General features: G+C 42.6%; 3 protein-coding genes across 3 annotated transcripts; all 3 read right to left on the bottom strand.

Annotated features, from left to right (window-relative positions):
• Positions 1–628: 628 nt before the first annotated feature.
• LOC118562602 (mesothelin-like protein) lies at positions 629–5,111 on the bottom strand. Its single transcript, XM_036135078.1, has 16 exons — positions 5,058–5,111; positions 4,563–4,775; positions 4,216–4,386; positions 3,993–4,139; positions 3,783–3,832; positions 3,549–3,681; positions 3,272–3,354; positions 3,041–3,167; positions 2,692–2,882; positions 2,346–2,436; positions 2,120–2,240; positions 1,665–1,846; positions 1,293–1,448; positions 1,071–1,204; positions 841–974; positions 629–762 (listed from the first exon to the last, which is right to left on the bottom strand). Exons 1-16 carry the CDS (start codon positions 5,109–5,111, stop codon positions 644–646), a joined length of 2,106 nt encoding a protein of 701 aa, XP_035990971.1. The 3' UTR covers positions 629–643.
• A 1,482-nt stretch (positions 5,112–6,593) lies between these two features.
• On the bottom strand, positions 6,594–11,807 carry LOC118562603. The gene is made up of 16 exons (XM_036135079.1): positions 11,721–11,807; positions 11,528–11,625; positions 11,388–11,413; positions 11,197–11,218; positions 11,079–11,106; positions 10,893–10,977; positions 10,621–10,767; positions 10,328–10,539; positions 10,135–10,238; positions 9,925–10,043; positions 8,803–8,958; positions 7,607–7,821; positions 7,390–7,475; positions 7,135–7,253; positions 6,886–7,011; positions 6,594–6,788 (listed from the first exon to the last, which is right to left on the bottom strand). Exons 2-16 carry the CDS (start codon positions 11,583–11,585, stop codon positions 6,594–6,596), a joined length of 1,698 nt encoding a protein of 565 aa, XP_035990972.1. The 5' UTR covers positions 11,586–11,625; positions 11,721–11,807.
• Positions 11,808–12,752: 945 nt separating this feature from the next.
• LOC118562604 lies at positions 12,753–15,516 on the bottom strand. Its single transcript, XM_036135080.1, has 13 exons — positions 15,430–15,516; positions 15,237–15,334; positions 15,097–15,122; positions 14,906–14,927; positions 14,788–14,815; positions 14,602–14,686; positions 14,330–14,476; positions 14,037–14,248; positions 13,844–13,947; positions 13,634–13,752; positions 13,360–13,527; positions 13,005–13,204; positions 12,753–12,909 (listed from the first exon to the last, which is right to left on the bottom strand). The coding sequence occupies exons 2-13, from the start codon at positions 15,292–15,294 to the stop codon at positions 12,753–12,755; spliced, it is 1,326 nt and encodes a 441-aa protein (XP_035990973.1). The 5' UTR covers positions 15,295–15,334; positions 15,430–15,516.
• Positions 15,517–16,044: the final 528 nt, after the last annotated feature.

Below are 16,044 nucleotides of genomic sequence, written 5' to 3' on the forward strand. Positions count from 1 at the left end.
TTTCTCAGAGATTGTTGTGGATTCCAGTGTTGAAGCTCTAGACCTTGTTGCAGTAGACTCTGGTTGTGACGTAATAGGACTGGGTGCAGTATTGGTTGTTTCTGTCCTGGTACTAGTTGAAGTCTGCTTAGTGCTAACACTGATTGCAGCACTTGTTTTAGTCCTATTTCTTGTTGCAGCAGAATATGGCCCTGAGGTAATGGTGTTTTCAGCATCTGTAGTTTGTTTCCCAGTCTTTCCTGAAGAAAAATCTGTCCCAGTGTTAATTGTATTATGTGTTAATGATAATGTAGTAGAAGCTGTAACATCTTGTGTTGCCCTCCCTGAGCAGGCAACAGTATTTGATAATGTGGTCATTGTAGTTGGACTGACCATCCTGTCAGTAGAGAGACCAGCTCCCATCCTTTTCAGTTCAGATTCTTTCTGCAAGTTTACCCACATTTGAATCACAGCATTCTTCTCAAATAATTTTAGGTCCAGTAAATGTTCACCCATTAGATCCTGGACGTTGGTCACAGATAAACCCTGTATATTTAACACACACAATTTGTTAAAAAAAACATTTGGTTTATTTCACAGAAATTGTGTATTCACTTAAAGAGTTAACATTTATGATGCAAAGAATTCACAACAATAAATGCTTCTATCTATCTCCATTCATACTTACAGTTATGACATTGATATCTAGATTTGTGAACGTCTCCACATCCATGCTGATGTTCTGTGTTGATAACGTGACAATGTCCGCTCGAGGCGCTCCGCCTGCCAACAGGGAATAAGAAGGTTACCGGACTGAACTCTACTCGGACGGGTAACTAGACAGTTAGCATGAAGGCTCACCGAGATAGCCTTTAACCAGGTTGTAAAAGATAACAGGATTATCCCGATGGATGCTGAAGGAGCTGTTGCTGATCTCATAGAGGACTCTCTTCTGCTCAGCTGAACACGATGCCACATTAAGAAGCTTGGCGTTTCTGACAAGAGTGAAGATAAAGATGCACTCAGTGGAGCTGTAACAGCAGACATGTCATGCCAGATATGCTTATTTATTTATTCATGCTGACACCAACCCAATACTGTCTGATGTGATGTTCTGCAACATGCTGGTGTCCAATGAGCAAAGGTTGGAGTCAATAAAGTTCAGCTCCCTGCTGCCCAGGGAATTTCCAGAGGTGTTCAGGTACTTGGTGATGATTTCTTTGCTCTAAATATAACATGAAGAAAAACACATCTAGAGACCAAACTACAGCCAAACGAATGTTTTTGTAGTGTTTACTGTCCATCTGCTGTACCTTTGGCTTTTCCCAGGGTCCATTTTCAGGGTCCATGAGAGCTGCCAAGGTGTCCAGGCTAGTGATGCTCCATCTAGAGATGTCATCAAGTGTTGCTGCGCGAGATACGGAGGCAAGCATCTGTACTTCCTGGTCAGGAACTCCAGTGGGGAAGGCCTGGAAGTACAGAGACCATGAAATTACAACAGCAAAGTGTTAAGTTTTACCTGAAGTCTTGATGTATAAAACTATACAATAATAATTTGTGGATTGTAACCTTATGAAAAGACCACCGGGTCACGGTAGTCCCTGGCTCTGTTAGTTCTGAGTTTTCTTCAAGATCATAAAGCACATAATGCTATTTATCCAAACCGCCATATGTTCCCAGGTTACCTGGTTGAGCTTCTTCAGAATAATTTTCTGGAAGTCGTCATCATCCACTTTCTGGCAGAGAGCGTTGAGGTTGTCTTTCAGAACAGAAACATCCAGGCAGAGGTCAAACTGGGTAACGTCGAAGCCAAAAGGAAAAGATGGGTCGCTAATGGTCGTATGGGTGATGTTGCCCTCAGTGCATCCTTTAAAAACAGGACATTTTGTGAAGCTGCTGCAAAGTTGGATATTCATTTTCTTGTTAAACAGCTTAATAATAATTTCTAGAAAACATGATAAACTGTGTTTCTGAAATTGCTAGATGTAAGAGTTTTCAGTATGTCTAATTTGTTGTTTTCTGAAACATTCAATTGTCATTTTTATGTTCGTTAGTTATGCTGGCATAGCTATGCAACCCTTAAAATGAGCTCTCAATGTTGTCAGTTTCAACTTCAGTGAGTGCTTCTGAGATTATTTACCTTCTCCCTGTTTTAGCAAAGTGGGGCTGATCTTTTTGAACAGGTTTTTCAGCTTGTTCTTCTCTGGTTTTTGTTTCCTCAAGTTTGGCAGAAAACCTCTCAGGAACTTCCTCTTTATTGGCTGAAAAAACAGTAAAAAATTATTGCAATAAAATATCTAGAGGTAATTTTCAATAAATATCATTAGACTAATTAGTTTCCTTAAAAACAGATGACAAGGACACACAGCTGTAAGGTGGTCCCAGATGTTTCTTGTAAAGTAGAGGGGAAGTATCTTGAGGTCCTCCAGTGTTTGCAGGTCCCAAGTGGTTACAGCTCTAAAAATGAAAGACAATACAACATATAGCTTGCTTGAAAGCTGTAAATCCTTAAAAACAGGTAATCAGAAAGTTTTAGATCCTTTAGCACAGCTGTCGGTCACTTTGTACGAAATCTAGATAAGAAAAAGATTTTTATTCTTTTGGATATAAGCAGGTCTGTCAGGTGATATCTGAATGCCTGCAAATCCCACAAGAATTTGGAAAATCAGCAGAAATGTTTTCCTATAGAAGGAGAGGATTCAGCTTTTGTACCCGTATTTTGTCTTCCCAGATAGCAGCAGTGTTTCCACAGCAGCCACTTGGCCGTCAGAGAGATCTTTGCAGGCCTTGAGGTTTTCCAGGATGAGAGGATCTGAGTTCTCGATGTCGGATCTTTCCAGGCTGCAGGCCATGTTCCCCAGGACCTCCACGTTGTCTCTGCTGAGGCGGGGGCCACTGATCCCCTAAAACATGACAGCCAGGTTATCAGTGAAGCTCTTTACTATACATACAGTAATTGGTAGCCTACGGGTAATGTTTTCTACTATAAAGTAACATATTATGGTAGGGAGACTGGCATAGAAATGTTTTTATAATGGTTCTTGATTTTACTGGGACTCACCAAGCAGTTCTTGGCTTCACTGAACTTCTTTGGGCCCTTGTTCAAGATACCAGAGGCTACAGTGAAGTCTGCAGCACCCAGTGCAGAAAAGTAGGACCTGCAGTTTCCTTTCTGGACATCCTGAATGCTGTAGTGCATTGATACACAACATATTTAGTACAAATGTCTCGTTTACAAGCAAGTGACACAATAATGCTGTTGAGGCGGCCAAATGCTTGGAGAAAGACTCACTTCAAGTAGAGAAGCATGTCTGAAGGATAATCTGTGAAGTTCAGAGAGAGGTCGTCACGGAGCAGGTTGTACATGCAGGTCAGCTGGAGGGAAACAAGACTGATATCTAAGAGCTCTGCTCTAGTTGCTGTCATGAACTGAAATGTTTAGATTAATGTTACGATCCATAACTGGTGATTGCTGTTGCTTCTCATCTTCACAGTTTCTGACAGTATAATTATTATTGCAAGCTTCTTTTAGCACCTAATATCAATAAATTATTCTTTGCTGAACTTACCTGTGGTTCCTTCAGCTCCACCTTAGCCCTGCCTTTCCTCTGTCGACAGGCACGGATCATCTGCTTGATTGTGGTTTTTGACATTTTCTGAACAGAGGAACAACTGAAGCCTTGCAGCACAGACGGTGAAAACCTGTAGAGAGAAAGACAGAAAAGCAGAGTTTAATGCATGTAAAGCTAATTCTTTTTAAATTAAACGTTCATGACTAATAGCTGCGGGTTTTGGTTACTTACTGCTCAATGTCAACGTTGATTTCAGCCAAAGTCCCAATAAACATGGCGGACTATAAAGAACAAGAAATGAGAGAGTCTTCGTATAAGATGTTAATATCCTTTTTGAAAAATCTCCTAAACATGGTGGGTGATTTCTGAGACTTTTCACAAAATATCTCTCACAGCATCAGGTTTGTATTTATCCATCTAACAGCAGAACTAAGAACTGACCTGGTCTGGTGTCCACGTCTTTCTGTTTATCACGTTGATGTTTGCTGTCCTCTCAGAAAACACCAGCAGTGAAGGTGGGATCTCACTTGCTAAGACATCAGGGACATTCTGCACCACTTTAGCCGGATTTGTGTCCACAGAAATGATCTGAGAAGTAGGCAATCATTTTCACTTTTCTTATTCGGGCAATGCTGCTAGACTTTAGGACATGGTGATCGTGTACCTTTGTGACAAATGTCTGCTGGACAACCTTTGGGGCTTCCAGCATGTTAGAAACTAGGTTGGGGTTCCTGGAGGCACTGAGGACTTCAGAAGATGAGATCATCTGTATCGTCTCTGAGCGAAGTCCAACAACAAGAGTTCCCAGGGACTCCAGAGATGCTGCACTGTTGATCTGCCAGGTACATGGTTATCCATTAAAACCAGGTTATCTTTTAACTAGGAACTAATCAAGCATTCACTAATATTGGATCCTAAGTTTCTAAAACAAATTCAGTTCAATGATCGTGCAGCCAATCAATGGATAACAACAGGTTTTAGGGAAGTGGAAGAAAAGCTCAAAACTTCTACCTGGAAGCCTGAGGAGGTGATGGACTGGATAATGGTGGTGGTCTGGTCCTGGCCCCAGTTTTTCACAGAGCCCAGGGTTGACAAGGAGGACACCAGAACTGAGGAGGACACTGACAGGATCTGATCTCTGGTCAGTGCTGAAGAGGCATTTGCAAGTTCTTCAAAGGTTTGCTTTGTGAAGGTCTTGATGTTGGACGTCAGAGCTGCAGAAACCTGTTCAATTTCATTCAACAGGTTTAAATATTTCGTTATAGATGCTCTAGTCTTGGACAACAGCTTCAAAACAGGGTAGATTTTCTGAGAGTATCTTCAGACAAATTAATTTTGAATTGTTTTAAATGTTTAGATTCTTACGCAAAACAGCTATCATCATTTTAAAAAGTTGTTTCACTCAGATTGAGATATGAATTCATAAAATACTCTAGAAAAAAACATTGCTGAACAGAACTGTTAAGACAAACAATAATTCTGTGCAGGAACGTCTTGATCTAGTACCTCGGGATCTTCTGTTCCACTGCAGAAGGTCTTCAGCCTGTCCAAGATGACCATGGTCTCAGCTTCAGTAAGAGAAGAAAATACTGAGCTTGGGACGTTTGAGGAGCACAACAGAGAGCCTGGGAGCCTGAATGAAAGGTGGAGTATAATTCAACCATGAGTAAAGATGAGTAATTTGGCCTATAGACTGAAAGACCTGAGATGATGAATGATGCTATATGTTTTAGTCAGATAATGTCGTGCCATCAAGCCATGAGGGATAAATACTTACTTGAAAGCACTGAAGGCTGGGTTGAATGCATAAAGCTGGGAGATGTAGTAGTCTGTCACATCTCTAGAGACCGCTGTGTTGCTGAAGAGCTCCAGATTAGATTGATCCTCCAAGAATAACTGCAGCTTCAAATGTAAACACATCCATAATTTACTAACTTAAAACAGGATTTCTTCAGCACACATTACATGAACAGGGCCTTTTTCTTCAAGTCTCTGATCCCTTAAAGCCCAGTGTAGACAGAATGGGTTTTGAGATCAATACATTTTGTGAGAAATTTTAAATTTCCTGCCTATTTTATCTTTTACAAGACGTTTTTGGCCTAGAAAAACTTGATTTAAATTTTGTAAAATTCAATTCAATTTTATTTATATAGCGCCAATTCATGAAACATGTCATCTTGAGGCACTTTCAAAAGTCAGCTTCCATCAGATCCTCCAGGTTGGTGAGAAAGTTTCCTCTCTAAGGAAACCCAGCAGGTTGCATCAAGTCTCTCCAAGCAGCATTCACTCCTCCTGAAAGAGCGTAGAGCCACAGTGGACAGTCGTCTGCATTGTTGATGGCTTTGCAGCAATCCCTCATACTGAGCATGCATGAAGTGACAGTGGAGAGGAAAACTCCCCTTTAACAGGGAGGAGAACCTCCAGCAGAACCAGAACCAGGCTCAGTGTGAACGCTCATCTGCCTCCACCCACTGGGGCTTAGAGAAGACAGAGCAGAGACACAACAAGACAGACAAAAACTACCACTCTTTTATAGAGATGAAAGGAAAAACAAACCTTGAAGGTGGAAATGAAGCTGGTGAGATCGTCCAGAGTGATAAATGTAATAAAGCTGCCGATGTAGTTGACAAACCAGGAGGAACAGCTCAGTTCTGGATCTCTGGGATCGTAGCATCTGACTCCAGAACCTGAGTGCAAAACATACCCGTGTAAGGGTGTATAATCTGCTGATAGGAAACATGATGGTTATGATTTGGCAAGTGCATCATTCAGATTCCAGCTTAAGTTTAAAATTGTATTTTTCATTACACAGTCATCACACATATATTTTACTGTTTCTAAATAATAAACAGGAACAGGATCTGAAATCTCACCAGTGTTCAAGTATTTCCTGATGCTGCTGTACACATCTTTCTGTCCAAATTCAGAACTGTTGTATGTGAAGATATTTCCCATATACAACACCCTGTTGCATGGAAAATGATAAAAAATAATTTTTTTGCAGCCCACACATTTGGTCATGATACGCAGTGAGAAACCAACTTACAGCTTCTGGAAGGCGAGACATGAGGCGTTCTGGACCTCAGTAGAACTAATGAGCTCCTTGGTGAGGAACCTCAGGTAGTCCTTCAGGCGTACGTTAAACCACAGATCAACCTCAGATCTGCTGCTGCTGCTCAGAGCCAAGGGCCACACACAGGGGAGGATGGTCCTCCTCACATCATCTGGGACGTCCTCCTGCAGGAGCACCCATTAATGACACGGTGAGGAGAACCCACACAGATTACCACTGAGATGATGCTACAAACATGTTAAACTGACGAGAGGGACATACCGACTGTAGGAAGGTGGCGGTGTTGTTGTAGTGGCTGAAGATGATGCAGACGTCTGGACTGTTATTAATTACCCCCGGCTGACTGAGGAGTTGACCCAGTTCTGAGGTGCTGATGGTGTTTAGGAGCTGGAGAAGAATAAAAAGGTAACATGGTTTAAATCTCTGTCAGATACATCGCTTTCATCGTCACATACTCAAACTACACCAATCTTCCTCTAGGTCTGTTTTCAGCAGTTAAATAATGTTCACCTCTGACTTGCGTGTCGGTGGCAGGAGAGAAATGAGCGTGGACACATCTGGAAAGCCGAAGCTGAGGAAGGTGTTCTTCAGGAAGAGGTAGAAGCTTCCACCGCTGTAGCACTTCACTCCTTGTAGAGATTTTTTTCAAAAGAAGGTTTCTTAGTTTGTTTATTATGAAACAGTTTAAAACATATTTTCTGTTGTAGATGTGCACAGAGTTTTATAGCTGGTTTACAGCATGGCACCATCTTTTCTCACACAAACCTTGAAGGAAAAGAACAATGTTGTTGTAGATATTTTCTTTGGTGCTTTTGCTGAGTGTCATCTGTACATTGTCAAGCACTGTAATGCTAAACAAACAATAATTACAATTATTATTAAGCAACAATAAAATTGAACAAAAAACCTTGTCTCCAATAACGAGCTTTTGTGCAATATTTTTCAGATTTCTGTTATCCTATTATTTCCCTGAACAACTTACATCTCTCTGTGACTGTAGCAGCTCCTGTTTGTCCCAATGCTGAAAAAGGGTTTAACTAGACTTGATGAAAGATTGACCAACAAAGGCCTCAGTCGCACCCTCATCCACAACAGGAACTCTTCATCACTAACAGCTGGGAGGGAGAAATCTCCTCTGTCCAGAACTGCCTGGAGGAAGGTGGATTTGACCTCCAGTGTGTAGTTGGCAGATTGGGCCTGTAGGTGAGTTTAGAAACAGATGTTTGTCCAAACAGAGAGTATCCACAGCATCCTCCTATGTCACATATACAATGAACTTCCTCCTTTCCTTCAGCCCCAATGCGTCTCTGTGGTCTTCTTCCTTTCTTCATCTCTTACGCCTCTATAATGGCCTAATATTTCTGCTATCTCTTTGCGCCACACCATCTTAGGCTCACTTCTCAAACTGTTTCTCCAAACTGCACAGGTCAAGCTGTCCATTCCTGAACCTGTTCATTGTCTTCAAATAATAACTCCTACATGGTCTCATTGGCATCTTGTAAACATTGCCTGGGATTCTTGCTGCCGTTTCGTTTTGATAATGCTTTCAACTTTATGAAAAATATGTTCAAATACAGGTCTATATTTTTCATAAGCATTTCAAACAAGATCATTTAGATTCATCATTTTTGCCTGGTAGAGTGAACCAAGGTTGGCATTTTGGCTCATTCTAAAAGTGTCTGTGCAAATATTACTCTAAAAACTATATTCTGTACCAGTAGAGAGACCCAATTCCGTTTTACTGATATATATATTCCTCATGGCTGATGCACAGCACATTTAAGCGGAAGGTTGTCATTTTGGGTCATTCTAACAACGTTTGTGCAAACATTAGTCCAAAAGCTAAATACTGTACCAGTAGAGAGACCCATTTATTGGTAGAAAGAGAAATTGAAAGTACTACTTCTCAAAGTGTAATATAAATGTCTCTGAGTAACTTTAAAATTGAAGTAAGCTAGATATAACTTGAAGAAGTTCTATGTTTATTTGTTTAATCCTAAATTTGGACTGGATAATAGATGTTAGTTGATCATATTCAAGTCATTTTTATTTATTCTGGATTAAACCATATATTTATAGACTTTTTGGGTTGTACTATGGATTATAATGTATAATTTCATCCTTGGACAAAACATTAGCTAGGATGAGTCTAACAATGATACTGTTACACACATTTACCTCAATCACTGGTGAGACTGTGTCAAAGAAAGCAGCAAAATCAGCTGATTGGATAACTCCCATGACCTTGCTCACATCTTGCATTCCTTTTAGGTGTGAGGGCATTGTTGCAAGCTGTCTTAGCTGACTGAACGTGAGAAGATCTAGAACATCCATCTGGGAAAAAACAAGTAACAGTTAAAAAAGGTAAGACCCACCCTACAGATTTTGGACATCAGTTCAAGGGTTATGATTTATTTTTATTTTTAAACCAGAAAAAAGGGTGACAAAGCCCACAACAGAGTTACAACTTTGCAAGTCTGTGCAAGTCTACTATTCAGGTTTGAAATTGGTATTTACGGCTGCAAACATTTAAACATGTTAATATGTTTATATGCAACAACATCTAGTTTCTCAATAGGAGATTTGAAAGAAAATATTTTTGTGTTAAGGATTTTGAGACTAGCTCAGACATGAGGGCACAAGGGTACTGAATCTTACATATGAATGAATCCATCTCCGAAATTTTTTATCTGTCATTTATTATGTTTGTAAAAAAATAGACACGTGTTGTATTTCACTGTTCTTCTGTTAGCCCTGATTTTAATTTACCTAACATATAGCAAACAGAGTTGTTGACATTAATAAACTTGTTGGAAACAAGAAATGTGATAAAAGTGGAATTTAAGAAAAAAAACTCACATCGAAAGAAACCAATTTTTGCTGAGATAGTGAAGCGTCACCATAGACTACCATCGTGGGCACAAATATCCTGTGTTAACTTTCTAGCCTTCGGTTATATAGCCTGCATTTCTGCCCCTTTACTGTCAACAAACTGTGTAATAAAAGCAAATTATGCCAAAGACTGAAAAATAAATTAAAAAGGTTTGCGTCAGGAAGTCATCTAGGTTTTCAAGAGCGTCACCCTTTTCAAGTCGCTCAAAGACAAGATCAATAAGAGTGGTGGCGTCTGAGCTCCCTACGCTCATAAGAAGCTGTGCCACTTGAGAGGGAGCCAGTTCTGACAATACTTCAGTCTAGAACAAAGAAAGCAATGTGGAATGAAACAGGTATGCTTGCAGTTGAGCAGATCCCAACAAGTTGGTTTGAGAGGCTAGATCAACAGCTGCCATTGGCACTTACAGTAGACAAGTGTGGGTTGAGGGTTTGCAACTCTTGGATGGTTGCAAAAGAAGCAAAGCCGCCAAGGTTTGCCTGTAGCCATTCCTGACTCCCATTAGTAGATGAGGTGCAGCCAGCATCTGCAGAGAGGTTGGATACAGACTTTGGCTGTAAAATAACGGCCTCTGCTACAAAAAGACTAGCAAATGGATCACAAGAGACTGGCTTTACCTGGTGTTCCCACTCTTGAAAGGAATGGTTTGATGAAATAAGTAAAGACTGCCTGTTGCTTGCTGCTGTTCATGAGCTCCCTTTGGTTGCTTAACCCCTTGACACTAAGATTTGAGGAAAGGTAATTAACAGCACAGTATGTGCAGGTTTCTGGTTGTAATACCTCCCTTCGTGATACAAGATGCGTACTTACACAATCTGGTAGGTCAGGCAGCTGAAGTTGTAGGAGCTAAGGCAGAACAGGAAGTTTGTGGATGGGGAGGCCAGGAACGGACCAATGTTTCGCTGGACCAGATCACCAATGAAAGTGCCACTCTGTAGCTGTGCATTGCTGAGGTTGGCTAGTCTCGCCTCTCTCAGGGCATCAAGGGCGTTCGATACGGCTGGGCTGCTGTTGTTGGGGGTCTGCGGTTGGGAAAACCGGTTAGATGTTGAGAATGCTTTGGAAGGAAGGCAAGAAATTTTGAAAACAGCCAATGGATTCACCACGGTGGCAAACGTCTCAAGAGCCTCATCCAGAGCGGGAGAGACTTTTTGAAAGAAGAGCTTCCAGACTTCCACCGGGTATGTCGTATGGCTTTCCAACGAGCATTTTAATAGTGTGGCCAGGCTTTGCGCTGCAAGCTGGTCAGCCTTGGGAAAAGAGAAACAGAAAAGGAAGAGAGAACCGTCAGGGCTCCCAGGTGTTTGTAATAGGCTTGTCATTTCATAAGCCCCATTTTTGTCTTGGACTTATAGGTTCCGGATCACAGTCTTACCACAGAACAGGCATGTTCAGTGATGGTAAAAGAGCACAGAGCTGTAGAGGAGTTGTCGGTTGCCAGTGTTTGTTGGAGCTGTGATCTGAGCCAAACAAGGAGAAAACAAACCCACAGTCACCTTCTGAACACTGTGCGTCAGAGAAGCTGCAAACTAAACGTTGGCTCACTCATTGAACCACCCACCTATTGACTGCAGCACAGATGAGGTTCTCTGGAAAATGAGCAGATTTAGGGATCAGAACTCGGGACGTGACATTCAAATCATATTAGTACGTCAACATGAGACCTGTTAAAGGCTTACCATCAACAGCTGTCTCCTTGCACTGAGGACAAATAATAGTAGCAAAAATGTTAGACTAGCGGCTAAATCTACCTTAATCCGAGGAGTATTAGCTTTGCCACTTTGCATAGTTTATGTAGCAAAAGCCTTGTGGATTGGATCATTTCTAACAGTGCATGATCTGCAATTTGCACCTGTGAAATCGATCTTACCGTGAAGGAATATGATGTTGAGCAGCCTGTTGAAGGACAAAAACGAAATAAGGCATGGCTTCAATAGATTGCTGTCAGTGCGGTGTTAGAGGTTTCTTTTTTAGCACAGCTCGTGCCGGCAAACATGTTTTGACACCTACGTGGGAAGGTCTCTCTCAGGAACTCCATACTTGATTTGATGCCCATTGACAGCTCCATTGGCAGCAGAAACGTCAACGTTTTCTGAAGACCAGTCAGTCTGAAGAAAGAGAAAAATTCACTTTGCTGGAACCACATTATCGCCATCATAAACCCCCAAAGTATCAGCTTGTTGCGTCTTAAAATATGTCTCACATGGCCGCGTAGGATGTACAGCTGATGTCCCTCGGAATAACCCACAAGTAGTCAGGACGGAGGCTTGGTATTACAGGAACAAGGTAGACGTGGAACCAAAGCTGAAATTCCTGTGGTCCAAAGCCCTCAAATGCCGGCGCGAGGGCCGTCAGGCTTATGTTCAATATGGTGTCTCGTACAGCTGTGTTTATGATGAAGGTCATGTTTTTCTGTAAACCAAAGCATTCGAGCTGTAGTTCAAGAGGTCACCTCCTCCTTTTACTATCATGAAGGAAAACTGAGAAATTCAGACTGTGGGCCAATCTTCCTACTCAGTTACATTACAGCCAGAAATCAAGACATGAGAAAAGTTCTGTCAACATTCCTCGACAGCAATCCAACAACTGACTTGAGTTTTGCTTGTCATGCATTGCTAGAGACCAGACAAGGTCGTTCATGGGTGGAGTGAGAAACATCTTTGTGGGGCGAAAATGACGAGGTCAGTGTTAAGCAGTCACCTGTTTGCTGATTTGCACAAAGGTCTGGAAAAACTGACTGAGCTGTTCGTCTCCGGTTGACAGTTTCAAATTGGTGAGCACCTCCCTTACGAAGTTTGCATCATCCAAAGCCCCGCTGTCTGGGTCCAGCATTAGCTCAGCCTTCTGTTGTGGTGTGAGAACACCTACGATGTTGACCTGATGAAACCGACCAAGAGTAAGAATGAATGCAGTTTTTCTGGGCATTGAAGAGCAAGCCTTGTACAGAGCCCTTAAATAGCTAATAGTGCGCTGTGTCCTTTGGAAAGGATCTTCATTAAAATGTCTGATTTACCTGAGAGAGGTTGAAGGCTTTGAGATCAGAGTAGGTTGCGTATTGCGAGAAGGGACCCAAGTTTGTTACCATCCATTCGACATCAGTCTCCATTGTCAGCCTGCAAACTGAGGTAGTACGCATGCGTATGTTAGAATAGACACAATTTCCAGGGTCTTCTTTTAAATGATCAGACTTGTAGAGGTCCGCGTTTGTTCTGGATGCCCTTTCAACCTAATGGCTCTACATTTTAAATCCTTGGGCCAGGGTCCCTCTTTCATTCTTACCGGGCTTGTTGATGACGCTGGCAGAGCTTTTCAGATAGCCCAGCAGAACATTGGTGATCTCTTGCCGTCTGCGCGGGGGTATGGCAGGAAACACTTTGGCGAACCCTCCCACACTGCAAGGGTCGTGGCAAACGTTTTTTTTATGGTCCATCAGTAGTGGATTCTAATGAAATGTTTTTGAAATACATTGCTTTAGATTGCTACTCACACAACATGGTAGTTTGTGCAGCTCAGGCTGGATATTGTGCTGTGTAGCATCTGTGGAGTGAAACTGGCAAGGATGGAAACCAGTTTCACATGGAACCAAAGATAAAAATCTTCTTTGCTGAAGGTTGAGAAACGTAGGCTTAGGATGTAAAAGGCTCTGGTCATCACAGCATCTCGAACGGCCGTCTGGAATTGTGGAACCTTGCAAAGTAGCACAACGATGGTAAGTTGTGCGACAAATGTACTACACAAAGCATATTGCAAAGGTTGCGATAAAGCTGCCCTACAGAGGGCTAAGACTTGTACGTCTTCAGCGTGACGTTGTCTCTTGTGCTGGGGTTGACAGTGGGACGTACCTGTCCGTTTAGCGTGAGCTGCGTCAGGAAGTCATCTAGGTTTTCAAGAGCGTCACCCTTTTCAAGTCGCTCAAAGACAAGATCAATAAGAGTGGTGGCGTCTGAGCTCCCTACGCTCATAAGAAGCTGTGCCACTTGAGAGGGAGCCAGTTCTGACAATACTTCAGTCTAGAACAAAGAAAGCAATGTGGAATGAAACAGGTATGCTTGCAGTTGAGCAGATCCCAACAAGTTGGTTTGAGAGGCTAGATCAACAGCTGCCATTGGCACTTACAGTAGACAAGTGTGGGTTGAGGGTTTGCAACTCTTGGATGGTTGCAAAAGAAGCAAAGCCGCCAAGGTTTGCCTGTAGCCATTCCTGACTCCCATTAGTAGATGAGGTGCAGCCAGCATCTGCAGAGAGGTTGGATACAGACTTTGGCTGTAAAATAACGGCCTCTGCTACAAAAAGACTAGCAAATGGATCACAAGAGACTGGCTTTACCTGGTGTTCCCACTCTTGAAAGGAATGGTTTGATGAAATAAGTAAAGACTGCCTGTTGCTTGCTGCTGTTCATGAGCTCCCTTTGGTTGCTTAACCCCTTGACACTAAGATTTGAGGAAAGGTAATTAACGGCACAGTATGTGCAGGTTTCTTGTTGTAATACCTCCCTTCGTGATACAAGATGCGTACTTACACAATCTGGTAGGTCAGGCAGCTGAAGTTGTAGGAGCTAAGGCAGAACAGGAAGTTTGTGGATGGGGAGGCCAGGAACGGACCAATGTTTCGCTGGACCAGATCACCAATGAAAGTGCCACTCTGTAGCTGTGCATTGCTGAGGTTGGCTAGTCTCGCCTCTCTCAGGGCATCAAGGGCGTTCGATACGGCTGGGCTGCTGTTGTTGGGGGTCTGCGGTTGGGAAAACCGGTTAGATGTTGAGAATGCTTTGGAAGGAAGGCAAGAAATTTTGAAAACAGCCAATGGATTCACCACGGTGGCAAACGTCTCAAGAGCCTCATCCAGAGCGGGAGAGACTTTTTGAAAGAAGAGCTTCCAGACTTCCACCGGGTATGTCGTATGGCTTTCCAACGAGCATTTTAACAGTGTGGCCAGGCTTTGCGCTGCAAGCTGGTCAGCCTTGGGAAAAGAGAAACAGAAAAGGAAGAGAGAACCGTCAGGGCTCCCAGGTGTTTGTAATAGGCTTGTCATTTCATAAGCCCCATTTTTGTCTTGGACTTATAGGTTCCGGATCACAGTCTTACCACAGAACAGGCATGTTCAGTGATGGTAAAAGAGCACAGAGCTGTAGAGGAGTTGTCGGTTGCCAGTGTTTGTTGGAGCTGTGATCTGAGCCAAACAAGGAGAAAACAAACCCACAGTCACCTTCTGAACACTGTGCGTCAGAGAAGCTGCAAACTAAACGTTGGCTCACTCATTGAACCACCCACCTATTGACTGCAGCACAGATGAGGTTCTCTGGAAAATGAGCAGATTTAGGGATCAGAACTCGGGACGTGACATTCAAATCATATTAGTACGTCAACATGAGACCTGTTAAAGGCTTACCATCAACAGCTGTCTCCTTGCACTGAGGACAAATAATAGTAGCAAAAATGTTAGACTAGCGGCTAAATCTACCTTAATCCGAGGAGTATTAGCTTTGCCACTTTGCATAGTTTATGTAGCAAAAGCCTTGTGGATTGGATCATTTCTAACAGTGCATGATCTGCAATTTGCACCTGTGAAATCGATCTTACCGTGAAGGAATATGATGTTGAGCAGCCTGTTGAAGGACAAAAACGAAATAAGGCATGGCTTCAATAGATTGCTGTCAGTGCGGTGTTAGAGGTTTCTTTTTTAGCACAGCTCGTGCCGGCAAACATGTTTTGACACCTACGTGGGAAGGTCTCTCTCAGGAACTCCATACTTGATTTGATGCCCATTGACAGCTCCATTGGCAGCAGAAACGTCAACGTTTTCTGAAGACCAGTCAGTCTGAAGAAAGAGAAAAATTCACTTTGCTGGAACCACATTATCGCCATCATAAACCCCCAAAGTATCAGCTTGTTGCGTCTTAAAATATGTCTCACATGGCCGCGTAGGATGTACAGCTGATGTCCCTCGGAATAACCCACAAGTAGTCAGGACGGAGGCTTGGTATTACAGGAACAAGGTAGACGTGGAACCAAAGCTGAAATTCCTGTGGTCCAAAGCCCTCAAATGCCGGCGCGAGGGCCGTCAGGCTTATGTTCAATATGGTGTCTCGTACAGCTGTGTTTATGATGAAGGTCATGTTTTTCTGTAAACCAAAGCATTCGAGCTGTAGTTCAAGAGGTCACCTCCTCCTTTTACTATCATGAAGGAAAACTGAGAAATTCAGACTGTGGGCCAATCTTCCTACTCAGTTACATTACAGCCAGAAATCAAGACATGAGAAAAGTTCTGTCAACATTCCTCGACAGCAATCCAACAACTGACTTGAGTTTTGCTTGTCATGCATTGCTAGAGACCAGACAAGGTCGTTCATGGGTGGAGTGAGAAACATCTTTGTGGGGCGAAAATGACGAGGTCAGTGTTAAGCAGTCACCTGTTTGCTGATTTGCACAAAGGTCTGGAAAAACTGACTGAGCTGTTCGTCTCCGGTTGACAGTTTCAAATTGGTGAGCACCTCCCTTACGAAGTTTGCATCATCCAAAGCCCCGCTG

This window comes from Fundulus heteroclitus, unplaced genomic scaffold, assembly GCF_011125445.2.
Source record: "Fundulus heteroclitus isolate FHET01 unplaced genomic scaffold, MU-UCD_Fhet_4.1 scaffold_99, whole genome shotgun sequence".
NCBI lineage: Eukaryota > Metazoa > Chordata > Actinopteri > Cyprinodontiformes > Fundulidae > Fundulus > Fundulus heteroclitus.

What these genes read in the sequence shown, in the direction of transcription:
- LOC118562602 (XM_036135078.1), bottom strand. Translation starts at nt 5,111, where the DNA reads ATGGTCATCTTGGACAGGCTGAAGACCTTCTGCAGTGGAACAGAAGAT. An exon ending in GTGAAGCCAAGAACTGCTTG is followed by an intron (nt 2,883 to 3,040) that starts GTGAGTCCCAGT and finishes GTCATGTTTTAG; the next exon opens with GGGATCAGTGGCCCCCGCCT. An exon ending in ATCACATCAGACAGTATTGG is followed by an intron (nt 975 to 1,070) that starts GTTGGTGTCAGC and finishes CACTCTTGTCAG; the next exon opens with AAACGCCAAGCTTCTTAATG.
- LOC118562603 (XM_036135079.1), bottom strand. Translation starts at nt 11,585, where the DNA reads ATGGAGCTGTCAATGGGCATCAAATCAAGTATGGAGTTCCTGAGAGAG. An exon ending in TCAACCCACACTTGTCTACT is followed by an intron (nt 8,959 to 9,924) that starts GTAAGTGCCAAT and finishes GTTTTTTCCCAG; the next exon opens with ATGGATGTTCTAGATCTTCT. An exon ending in CCGCCACCTTCCTACAGTCG is followed by an intron (nt 6,789 to 6,885) that starts GTATGTCCCTCT and finishes GTGCTCCTGCAG; the next exon opens with GAGGACGTCCCAGATGATGT.
- LOC118562604 (XM_036135080.1), bottom strand. Translation starts at nt 15,294, where the DNA reads ATGGAGCTGTCAATGGGCATCAAATCAAGTATGGAGTTCCTGAGAGAG. An exon ending in CAAGGAGACAGCTGTTGATG is followed by an intron (nt 14,816 to 14,905) that starts GTAAGCCTTTAA and finishes CTCATTTTCCAG; the next exon opens with AGAACCTCATCTGTGCTGCA. An exon ending in AGCTCACGCTAAACGGACAG is followed by an intron (nt 13,205 to 13,359) that starts GTACGTCCCACT and finishes CTACTTTGCAAG; the next exon opens with GTTCCACAATTCCAGACGGC.